Source organism: Coturnix japonica, chromosome 20 (assembly GCF_001577835.2).
Source record: "Coturnix japonica isolate 7356 chromosome 20, Coturnix japonica 2.1, whole genome shotgun sequence".
NCBI lineage: Eukaryota > Metazoa > Chordata > Aves > Galliformes > Phasianidae > Coturnix > Coturnix japonica.
In genome coordinates, this window is record NC_029535.1 from 1,925,535 (window position 1) to 1,939,575 (window position 14,041).

General features: G+C 56.4%; 2 protein-coding genes across 2 annotated transcripts; both read left to right on the forward strand.

Moving 5' to 3' along the window:
- The first annotated feature begins 61 nt into the window (after positions 1–61).
- Positions 62–3,550, forward strand: PXMP4 (peroxisomal membrane protein 4). Its single transcript, XM_015881387.2, has 4 exons — positions 62–221; positions 353–415; positions 1,117–1,315; positions 2,205–3,550. The coding sequence occupies exons 1-4, from the start codon at positions 106–108 to the stop codon at positions 2,466–2,468; spliced, it is 642 nt and encodes a 213-aa protein (XP_015736873.1). The 5' UTR covers positions 62–105; the 3' UTR covers positions 2,469–3,550.
- Positions 3,551–9,147: 5,597 nt separating this feature from the next.
- E2F1 (E2F transcription factor 1) lies at positions 9,148–12,758 on the forward strand. The gene is made up of 7 exons (XM_015881393.1): positions 9,148–9,354; positions 9,623–9,713; positions 9,975–10,194; positions 10,336–10,488; positions 10,636–10,750; positions 10,837–11,029; positions 11,600–12,758. The coding sequence occupies exons 1-7, from the start codon at positions 9,163–9,165 to the stop codon at positions 11,845–11,847; spliced, it is 1,212 nt and encodes a 403-aa protein (XP_015736879.1). The 5' UTR covers positions 9,148–9,162; the 3' UTR covers positions 11,848–12,758.
- Positions 12,759–14,041: the final 1,283 nt, after the last annotated feature.

The window sequence follows — 14,041 nt, forward strand, 5'->3', positions numbered from 1 at the left end:
GCAGCCTATTGGCCGAGAGACTTGACGGACAGCCGAGGCAGCCTATGAGCGCAGGGATGCGGCCCCGCCCCCCGGAAGCGGGCGCAGTGAGTGCCGGGCGGTGTCATGGCGGGCCGTGCTGCTCCGCCCGCCGCGCTGCTCCGCGCCATCAACGCGCTGCTCGCACAGCGCCGCTATCACGACGCACTGGCCGTTATCAAGGGCTGCCGCAACGGGGCCGTGTGAGTGCGGGGCGGCGGGTCCGATGTGTGGGGGATGGGGACGGGCCTGGGCGCTGCTGTGGTGCCGGTAGGACGGAGCTGTGGTTGTTTGGTAGCGATAAAGCTCTGAATCGTCTCTTGGCTTTTTACAGGTATGGAGCAAAAATCCGAGCTCCGCACGCACTGGTGATGACTTTCCTGTTCAGGAGTGGAAGGTACAGCGGCACTGCTTCGGTTCTGTGCTGACACCTGGGATGCTTCTATTCCTGCCATAGAGCACAGCTTTGAGAAGTCAGACACGTTCAGTGCCTGCTGTTGTGATAAGCAGAGTAACCTGCATGTCCACTCATGTGCATGTATTGCCGGGGATGTATTGCATAGCCCAGGTTGAAGGGACCTCAGGGATCATGAAGCTCCAACCCCCACCACAAGCAGGGCCACCAACTCCACATTCAATACCTGCCCAGGGCCCCATTTAACCCAGGTTTGACCACCTCCAAGCTCAGGGCATCCACAGCTGGTCCAGCACCTCACCACCCTCTTGTTAAAGAACTTAATCACTCTTGCAGTGGTTGTTGAGGAGCAATAGACAGGTGAGAAACAGCAGCAGTCTGCTCCCCTTTGTGCTTATATACATGGCGGCTGAGCTGCACCCAGTGCTTGCTGTGGTTTTTCCCAGTCAGACAGAAGTTTGAATGTAGAGAAGGGATAATGAAAGAAGCTGGTTGGCTGTTAGTAGAGCTGGACAAATGCAAAGCTGGTGAGTGACCCAGGGGCAGTGATCCCTCCTCCCTCACGAAGCAGGAGATGTTGTTGGGGTATCAGACCCATGGGTGTGGGTGGGTTGTAAGATCCGTGCTGGTCACTGGGCAATGCTGCCTTTTTGTTCTGATAATTTTCTGTTTCTTTTGTTCAGTTTAAGAGAGAAATTGAAGTCGATTGCTCAGGCCACGTACACTCATTCCCGGAACTTGGCGTATTTTGTGTTCACCTACAAGGGGCTGATGGCGTTACAGTCCCGACTACAGGGGAAAAAAATCCCATTTCATTCTTTCTTTGCAGCCTGCATTGGGGGTTGGTTAGTGTTCGGTGAGAACAATCCCATCAACAGCCAGGTAAATGCCTTTGCTGAACTGTTTGGTTGACAGAAAGACTTAACTTAAGATGATGGGTGGTTGTCAGGAAGTGGTTGGTATAGGCTGGTTCATTTCTCCCTGTGCAGCATTATTTATGCAGTATAGCTCTTTGTACAGAGTTCTCTTTTTGACTGTTCTGTGCCCCCATGGTGGTGTGTGTAGTTTGAGAGCTAAACACCCTGGTGAGCCTCCAGAGCTGCATTTAGATCTATGAAGACACATTGGCAACCCAAAGCCATGGGGTTACCCCACCCATCCTCTGCCCTGTCGTAGCTGTGCTCAGTCTTCCTGCTTGCAGAGCTAAACCCACAAGCTTGAGCTTTGTTGTGTGTGGAGAACGGTTGGTTGCAGAGCTGCACTTGACTAAATTAGGTAAACTGACAGAAGCTGCTTGTTACCAACTTTGATTTAAGTCAATAAAACATGTAGGCACAAGTGAATCACAAATGTTCTGCTTGCATAATCCCCTGCAAGACCATCCCTTGGGTTCTAGGAGGTGCCCAGAGCTCTGGGTTTGTATCTTGGCAGGCTAACAAGGCTGCTCTGTGGATATCAGCAGCAGCATCTGAGGTAGAGTTGATGAAAGTTGTGCAACTGACCTGCAACTGCAAGGATTTATTGCATCAGGTGTCATTTCTTGCTCACTAAACTCACACGGCAGCAGCAGGACTTGTTTGTGCCTTCCCTATGTTCTCCATCTCCAGTGTGAGATGGTTTGATCTGTGAACCTACAGGCTGTTTGCTGTTACACAGGATGAACTGTTTCTGCTTCTCTTGCCCAGCTTAACCACAGCTGAATTGCTCGCTCTGATCAGATTTACCAGCCGGGCTCTTTTCCTGATGTTCTCTGGGTTTTCTCTTCATGCAGATCATTATGTACCTGCTGTCTCGAATCCTGTTTGGCTTGTCTCGGCTGGCCGTGGAGAAGGGCTACATCCCCCAGCCCAAGCAGGATCCCTTCCCACTTGTTGCTGCTCTGGTTTGGGGAACGGTTCTCTGGCTCTTTGAATACCACCGGCAGACTCTGCAGCCTTCTCTGCAGGCCTCCATGACCTACCTGTACGATGACAGCAATGTGTGGCACGACATTTCTGACTTCCTCATTTATAACAAAAAGCCTGAGAGCAAATAGTCGGCTGGTTGTAGAACACCGATGGAGCAGATGGTGCCTTCCAAGCAGCTAAGGGAAAAGGTGGTTCTCTTGCTCTTGACTGATGAATGTGTTTAAATTAACGCCTATCAAGGAGAGTTGCCTCTTGTCTCCTCACCGGAATATTCTCATTAGTCTTCTGTTAGCTCTGTTTAGAGCTATTAAATACCCCATGGAAACTTAGCACAGCGCCTCAGGGAGACTAAAATGCCTTGGGAACCTTCAGTAAAATCAGGCTTCTTTTGAAGAGACCTTATTTTTCTTTGGTTTTGTTGGTTTATGGCATTTCTTTAAAAGGAAAAAAAAACAAAAGCACTTTTAATATGGCAGCTTGGCAGTAAGTGGGGAATAGATCTGATCATTGCCGTGTTCTGGGTGCTATCTGAATGCTTGCAAGGTGGAGGGGTTTTTCTGCGCTGCATTGTAGTGGTGAGATGGGAGTTGGGGACCTGCTTGGTTCTGAAAGCAGGGATGTTTTCTCTTGATTTCTATGGAAGACAGGAAATCCAATACAAAGCATGGCAGGGAGAGCTGTGTTCTCCCTAGGAGAGCTCCTCTGCAGTTTTTTCTCAAAGAGGCTGAATAAAACAATGAAGTCTCTCTGATACAAGCCCCATGAATCAGCCTTTGGAAGGAATATTTTTGCTCAGTTCCTCTCATACACTTGGGATAAATCTGTCCCTCTATGGAGCACACTAATTAATACCCTGCAATTCCTTAAAACCTCGTGATCCAGCTGTTAAAAGCTGATTGAACTGAATACCAAAACCACCTGTGCTACTTCAGGCTCCTTTGCGAACAGGCTGAGGCACATTGCCTGCCCTCTGATGTGACTCCGGGTGCTTTGTGTGTAGCAGTGAGTGACACTTGTTAACAAGCACCACCAGTTTGGTGGAGGATTGCCTGGGTTACTCTTAGGTTCAGGATTCCCCCAGTGCAGCTGTGGGGTGCATTAACTATGAGCAGACTTGGATGTCTGTGTTGTTACTGCAGCCATGGAGCATGGAGATGCTCTATACTCTACCATTCACATAATGATTTGCATTAAAATAATTCCTGATGTACCGGTTTGATGTGGTGATATCATGAGAGTCATTAAGCAACTTACACTAATTTCCCCCTTTTGTCTTGGACAGCACTGCTTTCTTTCCTTCTCTCCTACTTCCTTTTTAGCTCTCCATGTACATATCCACTTTTCAGTCCCACTGGTGCTCTTCTTCATCTCCCTCCAAGCTCCAGCAGTTTGTTGTATCCAATAGTGTGACTGGAGTGGTTTGTTTGTTGTGGTACCTTCCATCTTAAGACGTTTTTCCTTCACATCTAAAGCTCTTTTCCTGATGCTGTGTGTTTCTCAGTGCTGCCTTAGCCTGTGTCAATGAGGGGGAAGGTGAAATGTTGATGTTCTTCAGTGTAGATGAACTTAAAGATTGAAGTACAGAATTGATGGAGCTGTAGCTCAGTTCTGATTTCTTGATAAATATCACGCCCTGGTTCCATTGGTGGAGGTCTGAAGCAATGTGTCCTGGCAGCAGAGCACTGCACCTGATCTTTATGTTGGATTAAACAAGATGGGATCCTTTGATGGGATTTGAGATGACCATTCCAGAACCCAAGAGCTATGGCTTGAGTTTCTTCCTGGAACCATCAGGCTAACAAATCCTTGACTATGTGTACTTGTGTGACTGGCTCTGCCCCTTCAATCACAGAATGATAGAATGGCCCAGCTTGGAAGGGACCTCAAGGATCATGAAGCTCCAACTCCCCCACCACAAGCAGGGCCACCAACCTCCCCATTTAATACCAGCCCAGGCTGCCCAGGGCCACATCCAACCTGGCCTTGAACATCTCCAGGGACAGATGGAGCATCCACAGCCTCTCTGGGCAGCTGTTCCAGCACCTCATCACTCTCAGAGTAAAGAATTTCCCCCTGACATCCAACCTAAATCTTCCCTCCTTCAACTTAAAACCATTTCCCCTTGTTTTGCTGTTATCTATCATGTAGAGAGTTGACTCCCCTCCTGTTTGTAGGCTCCGTTTAGGTACTGGAAGGCTGCAATGAGGTCACCCCACAGCCTTCTCTTCTCCAGGCTGAATAAGCTCAGCTCCCTCAGCCTGTCTGCACAGGGGAGTTACTCCATCCCTCTGATCATCTTAGTGGCCTCTCCAACAGCTCCATGTCTTTCTTGTATTGGGGGCCCCAGACCTGGACACAGCACTCCAAATGGGACCTCACAAGGGCAGAGTAGAGAGGGACAACCACTTCCCTGTCCCTGCTGGCCACCCCAACCCCACGCAGTACCTCTGTGCTCTCTAGATGGCAGAACGAAGCCAATAGCAGCTCTCTATTGCTTCTGACGCCCTTTTCCTCCTGCAAATCTCTTCCCAACGTCACTTTCAAAGTAAATTGCTCCTGAGACTCCAACCATCTGTACTTGTGACCCAGGACCCAGCTGCTGGCCCTGCAAAACAAACCACAGTTGATCCCAGGGCTGTGTAATAGCAGTCATCAGCTGCGCTTTGGGACGGTTTGTGTTCCCGCTGTGTGCAGGCAGGGACGTTAAGCTGCAAGTCACTTCTTTCCCCAGGGAAGTAATTGGAACAGTTCTTTAATGGCATCGGTCCTCATTGCTGTTCCTGTGACCAGATAGTTGAGGATGGATCCCTTCTGCTGCCGATGTGTTGGAACAATGCCGGCGTGTAGTAAAGAAGTGAACTAGAAGTAATGCGTCTGAGTCAGACTTTTGGATACAGAATTGACACTCCCTGCCCTCCCCCATCCAATGCATTGTGTGAGGAGCTGAGCCCCCGTTTGTGGTCCTTTTATTTATTTATTATTAGCATTAAAACCAAAAGGAATAAAGAGGCGGTTGGGAAGCCACCTGCACATCGGCCACACGCTCATGGATCACAAAGGGAGTTGCTATTTCCCCCCCTCTCCCCACAGCCCCATTGGATTTGAACATTCAGATGAACGTGTTTTTGTCTACATCCTTATTTTCACCCGTTATTCCTTCCCAGGTACCTGACTGAGATGCCGAGTGCTTCTAAAAGAGGGGCAGAGCATCTCAGTGTTCTTATGCACAGACAGTTTTAAAGGTTAATGAATGGAACTGATCAAAAGTTTTCACGCAGCCTCCGATACCAGGCTGACTATCCTGAGCTATTAATCATTTATTTGATGAGTGAACAAAGCGAGCTCGGGGCTTATTTACAGAGCTGTGTGCTGCCCTGGTGGACATGCTGTGCTTCACTTCTCTTTGGAAAGCAGCTCTTAACATTGCTGCTCTTCTTCAGGGTTGCTGAAAAACCATCTCTGGGACAGCTCTATTATTTAACAAAGGTGAAAGCTCAGTGGGTGATGTTTGGTTTTTCTGCTGCTGGTTTTGCAACCCAGCAGATAAGGAGAGAGAAAACCAGGCGTGTTGCCATCCAGCTCAATGTCTGTCCGCTGTGTTGATATTTGGGGGTGCTAATCTTGCATTCTCAACCTGTGTGTTCACACCAGATTGCTGGGGGAGCTCGCTTAGAACTTTCATGTCTCTCCTTTCCTTGTGAGGTTGGCGATGAGGAGGGGGAAAACAAATTAAATGCTTTGTAATGCAGGGTTTGTTGCCTTTGCTTTCGGTCTCGCTGTATCTATTTTGGGTCCATAATTGCTGTGTAACCCAGGAGCTGCATCTCAGCTGGTCAAACTGAGGCTGGATGACTGGCAGCGCGTGCAAACTGGATGCACTCAGTGTGAACAGGAATGAACACGGCTGGCTCTTGCATTGCAGTCAATGTGGGCTGATGTGGTTACAGGGCAAACTGCTTGTTGGTGTCTTGCAGCCTATCATTAGCACGTGCAGGTGCTCTCAGTGAGCGTGCGACTGTTCAAGAGGACACGAGCCCCACGTGCATCTCTCCCATTAGCTAAGGAACAGAAGTACACATGCAAATGATCTGAGTGCTGCTTCAGAGCTGAGTTACACAGAGGAGATACGTGGTAGAGGTAAGAGCTGTGGTAATGGAGATAAAGCCCTGAGCAAGAAGATCCCCATGGCATGGGGAGCTGTGGGAGCCCCTTGGGGATGGGAGCACTGAGCAGCCCCAGCATAGAGCTGGCTGCCCAGGGCTGGGAGAAGCCAGACTGACACCTGTGGGCTGATTGCAGCCTTATCTTCCAATGTTTGTTTTTCCTTTCATATCGTACCAAGCCATAATTCCAGGTGAAGCTCTGAGCTGGTGCCTCACCCACCCTCTGGCTTTGCGGTGCCAATGGCTGCGCTGTGCACCTGCTGGGAAGTGAGCTCAGGCTGGGTGAAGTCACAGAGTCCAAGTCACAGTGAGTCCAAGCCCAGTGCTGTACGAAGCTTAAAGCACAGAAGATGTTCTTCCCCAGCCATGCTCCTGGATGGCTCTGGCTCTCTGCAGAAGACATCCTGCCCTATTCTCCCCTTGTAAGCCAGCACACTGGGCTGAAGGCAGCCTGAGAGCCTGGTGGGATGGAGCAGCGTTCAGCAGCTCATTTGGGAGGCAGGCAGTGACTTCTCTGGCTCACAGGGGCTTCACAAGGCTGTCTTGGTTCGGGGGGCGAGCAGCTTCCATGGCCCTGCTGCCCTCACCCTGGGACCGCAGGTTGATACTGAGTTTCAACATTGGATACCACTGTAAAAGAGAAGGAAGTAAAGGAGCTGAACTTGCTCTGTTCAGCATCCAAGGCCATAGCTGGTATCCTGGGGGCAAAATTGCTACTGTAGCGTTCTGTATAGTAATACAACGAAAGGAAGGATTCCTAACTCTTGGGAAGCAGGATCCACTTGTGCCATCTCCCATGTGGAAAAACACCCAAAACGCCGTTCCAACCTGAAAGAAGGCAGGACAACGATGTGGGGTCGGGTCCCTCTGTAGGAATCCAAAGCAGCAGTCTGGGATGCTGAATGTGTCCCAGCAGGAACCCAGGGGCAGTGCTGTGATCAAACCCTCCCTGAGGTCAGAGCAGGGATGGTTTGAGTCCAGATTTGCATCCTCCCAGCTCCCCTGTGTGCTCCCACCACCAGCAGATGACCGTGCGTGGCCTTAGAGACCCACAGGCTGTCCATAATCATGCCCACAAAGGGATAACGTTGGCCAAGCCTGCAGCTTGCAGAGCCCTCTGACCCCCCCCAGCCCAGCAGGAGATGCAGTGCAGCACTGGCAGCTATCAGGGCTCAGCACCCATTGGCAGCTTATCACCACCCGCAGCTGTGCCAGGTGGGATTCATCCGCGGGTGGGGAAAAGCCCCCTTTCCCCCCTCAGCATTTGTCGCAGTGACTGTTTTGCCTTTCATTTGTCTTTGCATCTGCCCTTTTCAAGTGCCACAAGAGCTGAAAGCCTCGGCGAATTGGCACGGGGGAGGTTGGGGGGGGGAGCCCGCTCCCCCTGCATAAACTGCCGTATGAATGAGGGAGGGGGGAATAAAACAAACCCGTGCTGCCCCCAGCTGCCCCGGCCTTTGTGAGCGCGGTGGGAGCAGCTGGTGCCGCAGCTGCCGCTCACAGCCCGCGGCCCCGGAACGGCCCCGCAGCCGGGGCGGGTGGGACCGTGTGTCCGGGCGGGGCGGCACCAACGGGCCGCATCTGGCGTGTAACTGCTGCTCGTACCACTCGCTAACGGGGATATCGCCGTGACCGGGGTGCGGGTTATCGCAAGGGCCGAGCGTTAATTAACAGCGCTCACCGCCGCCAAGCGGAGCGGTGCTGCCGTTCGGTGCTGTGCTGCAGGGCTGGGCCGTGGGCTCCGCAGCCACAGGAAGAACGAGCAGCAAAACACCGCTCAGCGTTCACTACATCCCCGCTGTGAGGCACCGCCCGCACCCAGCGCTAACCCGGCCGTCCCGCTGAGCCCCGCTGCGGCCGCAGCTCCAACTCCGGCCCCGCAGTACCGAGATGGGGGGGTGTTTATGTCCCTGTGGGTTGGGCTCCGTTGGAGGCACATTGAGGTTATCAGCGCCCCGCACACGGGATACAGACGGCGGGAGCCGCCCACGCCACGTCCCGCGGCTTTGACTATGGGCTGCCCTGCCCTGCACCGCCCGCACCGCCACGGACACGCAGCTCAGCCCCGCAGCCCGCACAGCGTCACGGGCAGCTCTAGCCCAGCAGTGCAGGGAGCGCCCGGCGCTCAGACCCGTCTGTGAGTGACCCCACGCGGGACCAGCTCCGCGCCGCCCTCGGCCCCTTTAAGGCCCGGCCGCGCTCCTCACCCACGCGGCGCCACGGCCGCGTCCCCGAGACGCCTCCCGATTGGCTCCTGCCTCAGCTCGGCGGTTCTGATTGGCCGCCTGTCAGCGCGTCCGCCGCCGCCGCCCTTAACCAATGGGCGGCCGGCACCGCCCCTCCCTCCGGCGACCTCGACCAATCAGACGGTTTCCCCGCACCCCCGCCTCAGCGCTCGGCGTTGGGCGCAGCCAATGGGCGGGCGCGGGGAGGTTGGCGCCGCTTTCGCGGCAAAAAGGATTTGGCGCGCAAAGGCGCGCGGGGCCGGAGCGCGGGACAGCCCGGCACAGCCCGGCACGGCCCGGCACGGCCCGGTACAACCCGGAACGGCCCGGAACGACCTGGGGAACGGCCCCGCGGATCGGCCCCGCGCCCGGCAATGGGCCGCGCCCCCGCCCCGGCCGCGGCCCCGCGCCCCGCGCCGCCCGTCACCTGAGCCATGGCTACGGCGGGCGGCGCGGCGGGGCTGGCGGCGCTGCTGGGCGGCTCCTCCCCGCACCTCCTCATCGTCTCGGCCTCCGAGGAGCCCGCGGGCGGCTGCCGCCCCGACGCCGACCTCCTGCTCTTCGCCACGCCGCAGCCCTCCCAGCCCGGCCCCGCGCCGCGCCGCCCCACGCTGGGCCGCCCGCCGGTAACCGCGGGACGGGGGAGGGAGCGGGGCTGAGCGGGGCTGAGCGGGCCGCCGGGCGGGGCCGGGACGTCGCGGTGCCCACGCGGGACCCCCCCCCCCCCCCCCGTCAGAGCCCGGCCGCGCGGGGCACCGCCGCTCCGGAAGCCGCCGCCGAGGCCGCCTTCCGCCCGGCAGCGCCGTTGCGCGGGGCTGCCCCCACAGGCCGGGGCCCGGCCCTGCCGCCGCGGTGCGTTCCGCGTCCCCGCGCTGAGGACGCCCTGTCCCGCAGGTGAAGCGGAAGCTGAACTTGGAGACGGATCACCAGTACATCGCCGACAGCCTGCCCGCCGCCCGCGGCAGGGCCCGCATCCCCGGCAGAGGTACGGCCCCGCTGTGCTGCCGGCCTGAGCCCTTCGGGATGGGCCTCGTCACCTCCCTCTTCCCCTCTGCCACCTGCCGTCCCCGTAGAGCGCTGGGCCCTGCCCGGCTGCTCGCTGTCAGGGCTCAGTCTCGGGGCCCTGCAGCACCATCCCCCGAGCTTCCCATTGCCAGCAGCTGCCGGGTGCTGCTCACCTGCCGGGTGTGGCGGTGCTGGGGCTGCCCCGCGCCCCACGGCTGAATCTTGCACCTGTCCCCAACAGGGGCAAAGTCTCCTGGGGAGAAATCCCGCTATGAAACCTCACTGAACCTCACCACCAAGCGCTTCCTGGAGCTGCTCAGCCAATCCCCCGATGGTGTGGTGGATCTCAACTGGGCGGCCGAGGTGCTGAAGGTGCAGAAGAGGCGCATCTACGACATCACCAATGTCCTGGAGGGCATCCAGCTCATCCGCAAGAAGTCCAAGAACCACATCCAGTGGATGTATGTCCATCAGGGTGGGGGGATAACACCGAAGCTGCCAGGGTTGGGTGGAGGGAGGGAGGTTGGGTTCCACCCTGAGATCGGGAGGTGATGGCAGCAGTGGGGTGTTAGTGCTGGGGGTGACAGCCCTGTGTACCCCAGGGGCAGCCAGGTGGCCGCGGGGGCTTCAAGCCGACAGCAGCTGCTGGAGAAGGAGCTGCGGGATCTGCAGGCGGCAGAACGGCAGCTGGACGAGCTCATCCAGACGTGCACGGTGCAGCTGCGGCTGCTCACCGAGGATCCCTCCAACCAGCAATATCCTTCGGTGCGGGGCCGGGATGGGGCTGGATGGGCTGGAGAGCTGTTGGGGAATGGAGCCCCCCCCTGCTCTGACACTTATGGTCACTGTGTGGGGTTTTGGGTGTGAATGTGGCCCCGTGTCTGCTCCTTGACCCGCCGCACCGCAGCCTACGTCACCTGCCAGGACCTTCGGAGCATTGTGGACCCCTCTGAGCAAATGGTGATGGTTATCAAGGCACCCCCAGAGACCCAGCTGCAAGTCTCAGACCCGGCAGAGGTGAGTGAGGGGTCTCTCCTCCCCATGGATCTTCACAGCCCTCGGTACAACTCCACCTTGGCACTCCATGTCCCTCCTGTCCCCAGGCTTTCCAGGTCTCAGTGAAAAGCACTCAGGGCCCCATCGACGTGTTCCTCTGCCCCGAGGACAGCTCAGGGGTCTGCAGCCCCGTCAAGAGCCCCTTCAAGGCACCTGCTGAGGAGCTGTCCCCTGGCTCATCGCAGCAGAGAGCCTCCCCGCTCCTGCATCCTGCTCAGGATGTCAACATGCTGCTGCCTGGTGAGCAAGGTGGGGATGGGGATGGGAATGGGATGGGAATGGGATGGGAAGGGATGGGATGGGATGGGATGGGATGGGATGGGATGGGATGGGATGGGATGGGATGGGATGGGAATGGAATGGAATGGGGGCACTGCCTGGGCTCTGTGGTGTGGGGACAGTGTTATCACTGTTGTTCCAGTTCCAGGAGCACGAGGTTACAGGGCTGAGGTCTTGGCTGTGTGTTAGGAGGAGCCTGACCTCCATGCTCATGCAGTGCCAAGTAGTTGGACTCAATGATCCTTATGAGCGAGTCCTTTTTAAATTGGGGTATTCTGTGATCCACCCAGCTGTGGGCTCTGCTCCTACCCAAGCTTGGCAGAGACAGCCCTGGATCTTTCTGCTTAGGAAAGGACACTGTCCCTCTTTGTCCCACCACTCAGCAAGTGGTCTGAGTCACGCTGCCCAGTTGGCCTGGATGTTTCTGATCACTCCTGATGCTTTGTGTGCCATCTGCATGGCCTCAGTAGCTTAGAACACAGCAGTTCTGGTGTGTGCTGTGGGGCTGACAGCCTCGCTCTGTCCCCACAGAAGCACTGCTACCAGGCACAGCACTGCCCTCCAAGTGCTCCACAGAGGATGTGAGCCTGTCACCGCTGGCCTCCATGGACACCCTTCTGGAGCAGGCCAAGGACGATTTCTCGGGCTTCCTGGCGGATGAGTTCATTGCCCTGTCACCACCACAGGCACAGGATTACCACTTCGGCCTGGAGGAGGGTGAGGGCATCAGTGAACTCTTTGACTGTGACTTTGGGGACTTCACGCACTTGGACTTCTGAGGCTCTTGTCCTGATTTCAGAAGCTATCCCACTGCCAAGGGGGGGGACGCAGGCAGGGCTGAGGACAGCCACGTGGTGCCCTGTGCCTTGGTGTGGCTCTGGTGCCTTCCTGGGGTCCCTGTGCTGCAGCAGCCCTGGGCCCCCTCCATCCGTCCCCTCTGCAATATTTTCTTCCCTCCTATCCGGCATCTCTGTGCCATGATGGGACAGAGCCCAGCTTGGTGCTTGAGCCCACATTGGGGCCTACTCCTGTCCCAAGAGGAGGATGCTGGGGAGCAAGGGGTCCCCATTGGGTGCCCCCCCACCCACTGCGGGCAGCCATAGGGTGCCCGTGGCAGAGCTTTAAGCAGTCCTGTGTATAGATTGGATTAATTTATTATTGTTCCTTGGGGACAGCGTTTAGTTTCCCAGGAGGGGTCAAGGGGGGGTGGGGGATGTGGTGGTCTGGGGGTGCCGCGAGGTTTCCTTGTGCTGGGAGGGGCCAGCTCTGCGGGGTATTTATTTATTATTTATGCCATGAGGGGCTCTCCCGGGACAGCAGGAGTGGGTGCTGGGGGGGAGATGGTACAGGAGGAGGGTCCCGGCAGGGTATTGCTGGCCCCAGAGCTGCAGGCATCAGATGGCTGCGGGAAGAATGTTGGGGTGGGCTGGGGGTGTCCCCAGGATGTTATGAGGATGGGGAATATGTGGACCCCCATGGCCCAGTGAGGACCAAATGTTGTCTCCAGGCTTTCTCTTTCATTTCCTGCGCAGCCCTTCAGGCTGAGTGCGTTTTGGGTTTGTTTCCTCCTCCCTGGCTCCAAGGGAGGATGGAGGGACCCTGGGGCCAGGCTGGAGCCGCACTTTCACTTACTGCCTTTAACAAGCTTGTGTTCCGCTGAGCTTCGTGTTTAATAAAGGTTTCTACTGACTGTGGCCTTCACTTTGTAACTGGGATGTGAGCAGCCTCAGCACCAGGCAGGTATCCCAGTGTGGGTGCTGGGAGATGAGGGAGTGCCCTTGTGAGACAGTGGCACATGGTAGGAACAGTGGGGACAGTCCTGGAGTGGGGCTGAGGGCAGCTGTGCCCCATCCTGGTGGTGATAAGGGATGAGCCACTTCCTTCCCCTCTTTGTCCGTCACTCCTCTTTCTTTCTGCCTGGCTTCCTGCGTGTTACTTATTTAAACTCTGATAAATATTTTACTCTGGCCTGCGTTGCATAATAACCCCTCTGTTCCTGCTCAGGCTTCAGAGCTGCTTGGAGTTCAGTTTGGGGCTGTGCCCCTTGTGGCCCTGCTGAGGTAGGCACAGTGTCCTCGTGGCTCCTGGGGCTGAGCCATGAGCTGAGTGTGGTTTGAGGGCTGCTTTACCTCTGAGGCTGTGCTGGTCCCTCCTCTGCCCTGTGGAGGTGGTTCTGGAGAAGCTGGTGGCCATGGAGCATCCTCCTCTCCTGCTTACAGAGCAAACAGCCACTGGGGGGGCTGGCTGAGCTCTGAAAGGCCGCAGGTTGCACATACAGGAATCCCTTGTGAAAGTTCAGAGATGTTTGCTGATAAATCAACCCCAGCCTGGATGGACATAGGACATGTAGAGCGAATATTTATCCCCTCCTTGTGTTGGCTGCCTGCAGGGATCCTGCCTGCCTTCTTGCTGGCTGCAGCGTGTGGTGGCAGCACTGCTTTGTCCTGCAACAGCTGACCCACAGCAGCAGTATAGCTCTTACCCAGAGCTGGAGCTGAGCCCTGGGGTACCTGCTTCTTGCAGAGCAGGCACAGATCGTGTCCCCATGTGCATCGACCGCTCCGTGCTGCAAAAATAACTGCCGTGTCCCGGGGATGAGTCACAGTGCAGCTGAAGGGCTTCCCCGATTCTATTCTGGATTGCTGGGGAAGGAGCTGAGAGCTCGTGTAGGAGTTCTTCTTTCTGACGAGCACAAGGGATGCGGCGAATGTTGATCTGCAGCCCCGCAGGGTGGGAGGCAGCTCATGCCCAGCAGTGCATGAGGGGACCCGTAACCAGGGCAGGGCCCACAAGGGACCCCACACCAAAAGAAGCCTCCTGGGGGTCCCTGCTGAGCCCTGCAGCCTTTCTCAGCTCCTTCATCCTCTGGTGATGTCCCAGCTGTGCCCAGTCCATGGCTGCGGCCCCACAGCTGCTGTGTGGTAAATGGGGCCGCACTGTGGGCCTTACTGGGGCCTACACCGGGGCCTTGCT

Excerpts from the sequence above, each read along its gene's own strand:
- PXMP4 (XM_015881387.2), top strand. The coding sequence starts at position 106 with ATGGCGGGCCGTGCTGCTCCGCCCGCCGCGCTGCTCCGCGCCATCAAC. Across the intron at positions 222-352 it reads GGCTGCCGCAACGGGGCCGT|GTATGGAGCAAAAATCCGAG; the intron begins GTGAGTGCGGGG and ends GGCTTTTTACAG. Across the intron at positions 1,316-2,204 it reads ACAATCCCATCAACAGCCAG|ATCATTATGTACCTGCTGTC; the intron begins GTAAATGCCTTT and ends CTCTTCATGCAG.
- E2F1 (XM_015881393.1), top strand. The coding sequence starts at position 9,163 with ATGGCTACGGCGGGCGGCGCGGCGGGGCTGGCGGCGCTGCTGGGCGGC. Across the intron at positions 9,355-9,622 it reads CCACGCTGGGCCGCCCGCCG|GTGAAGCGGAAGCTGAACTT; the intron begins GTAACCGCGGGA and ends CCTGTCCCGCAG. Across the intron at positions 10,195-10,335 it reads AAGAACCACATCCAGTGGAT|GGGCAGCCAGGTGGCCGCGG; the intron begins GTATGTCCATCA and ends TGTGTACCCCAG.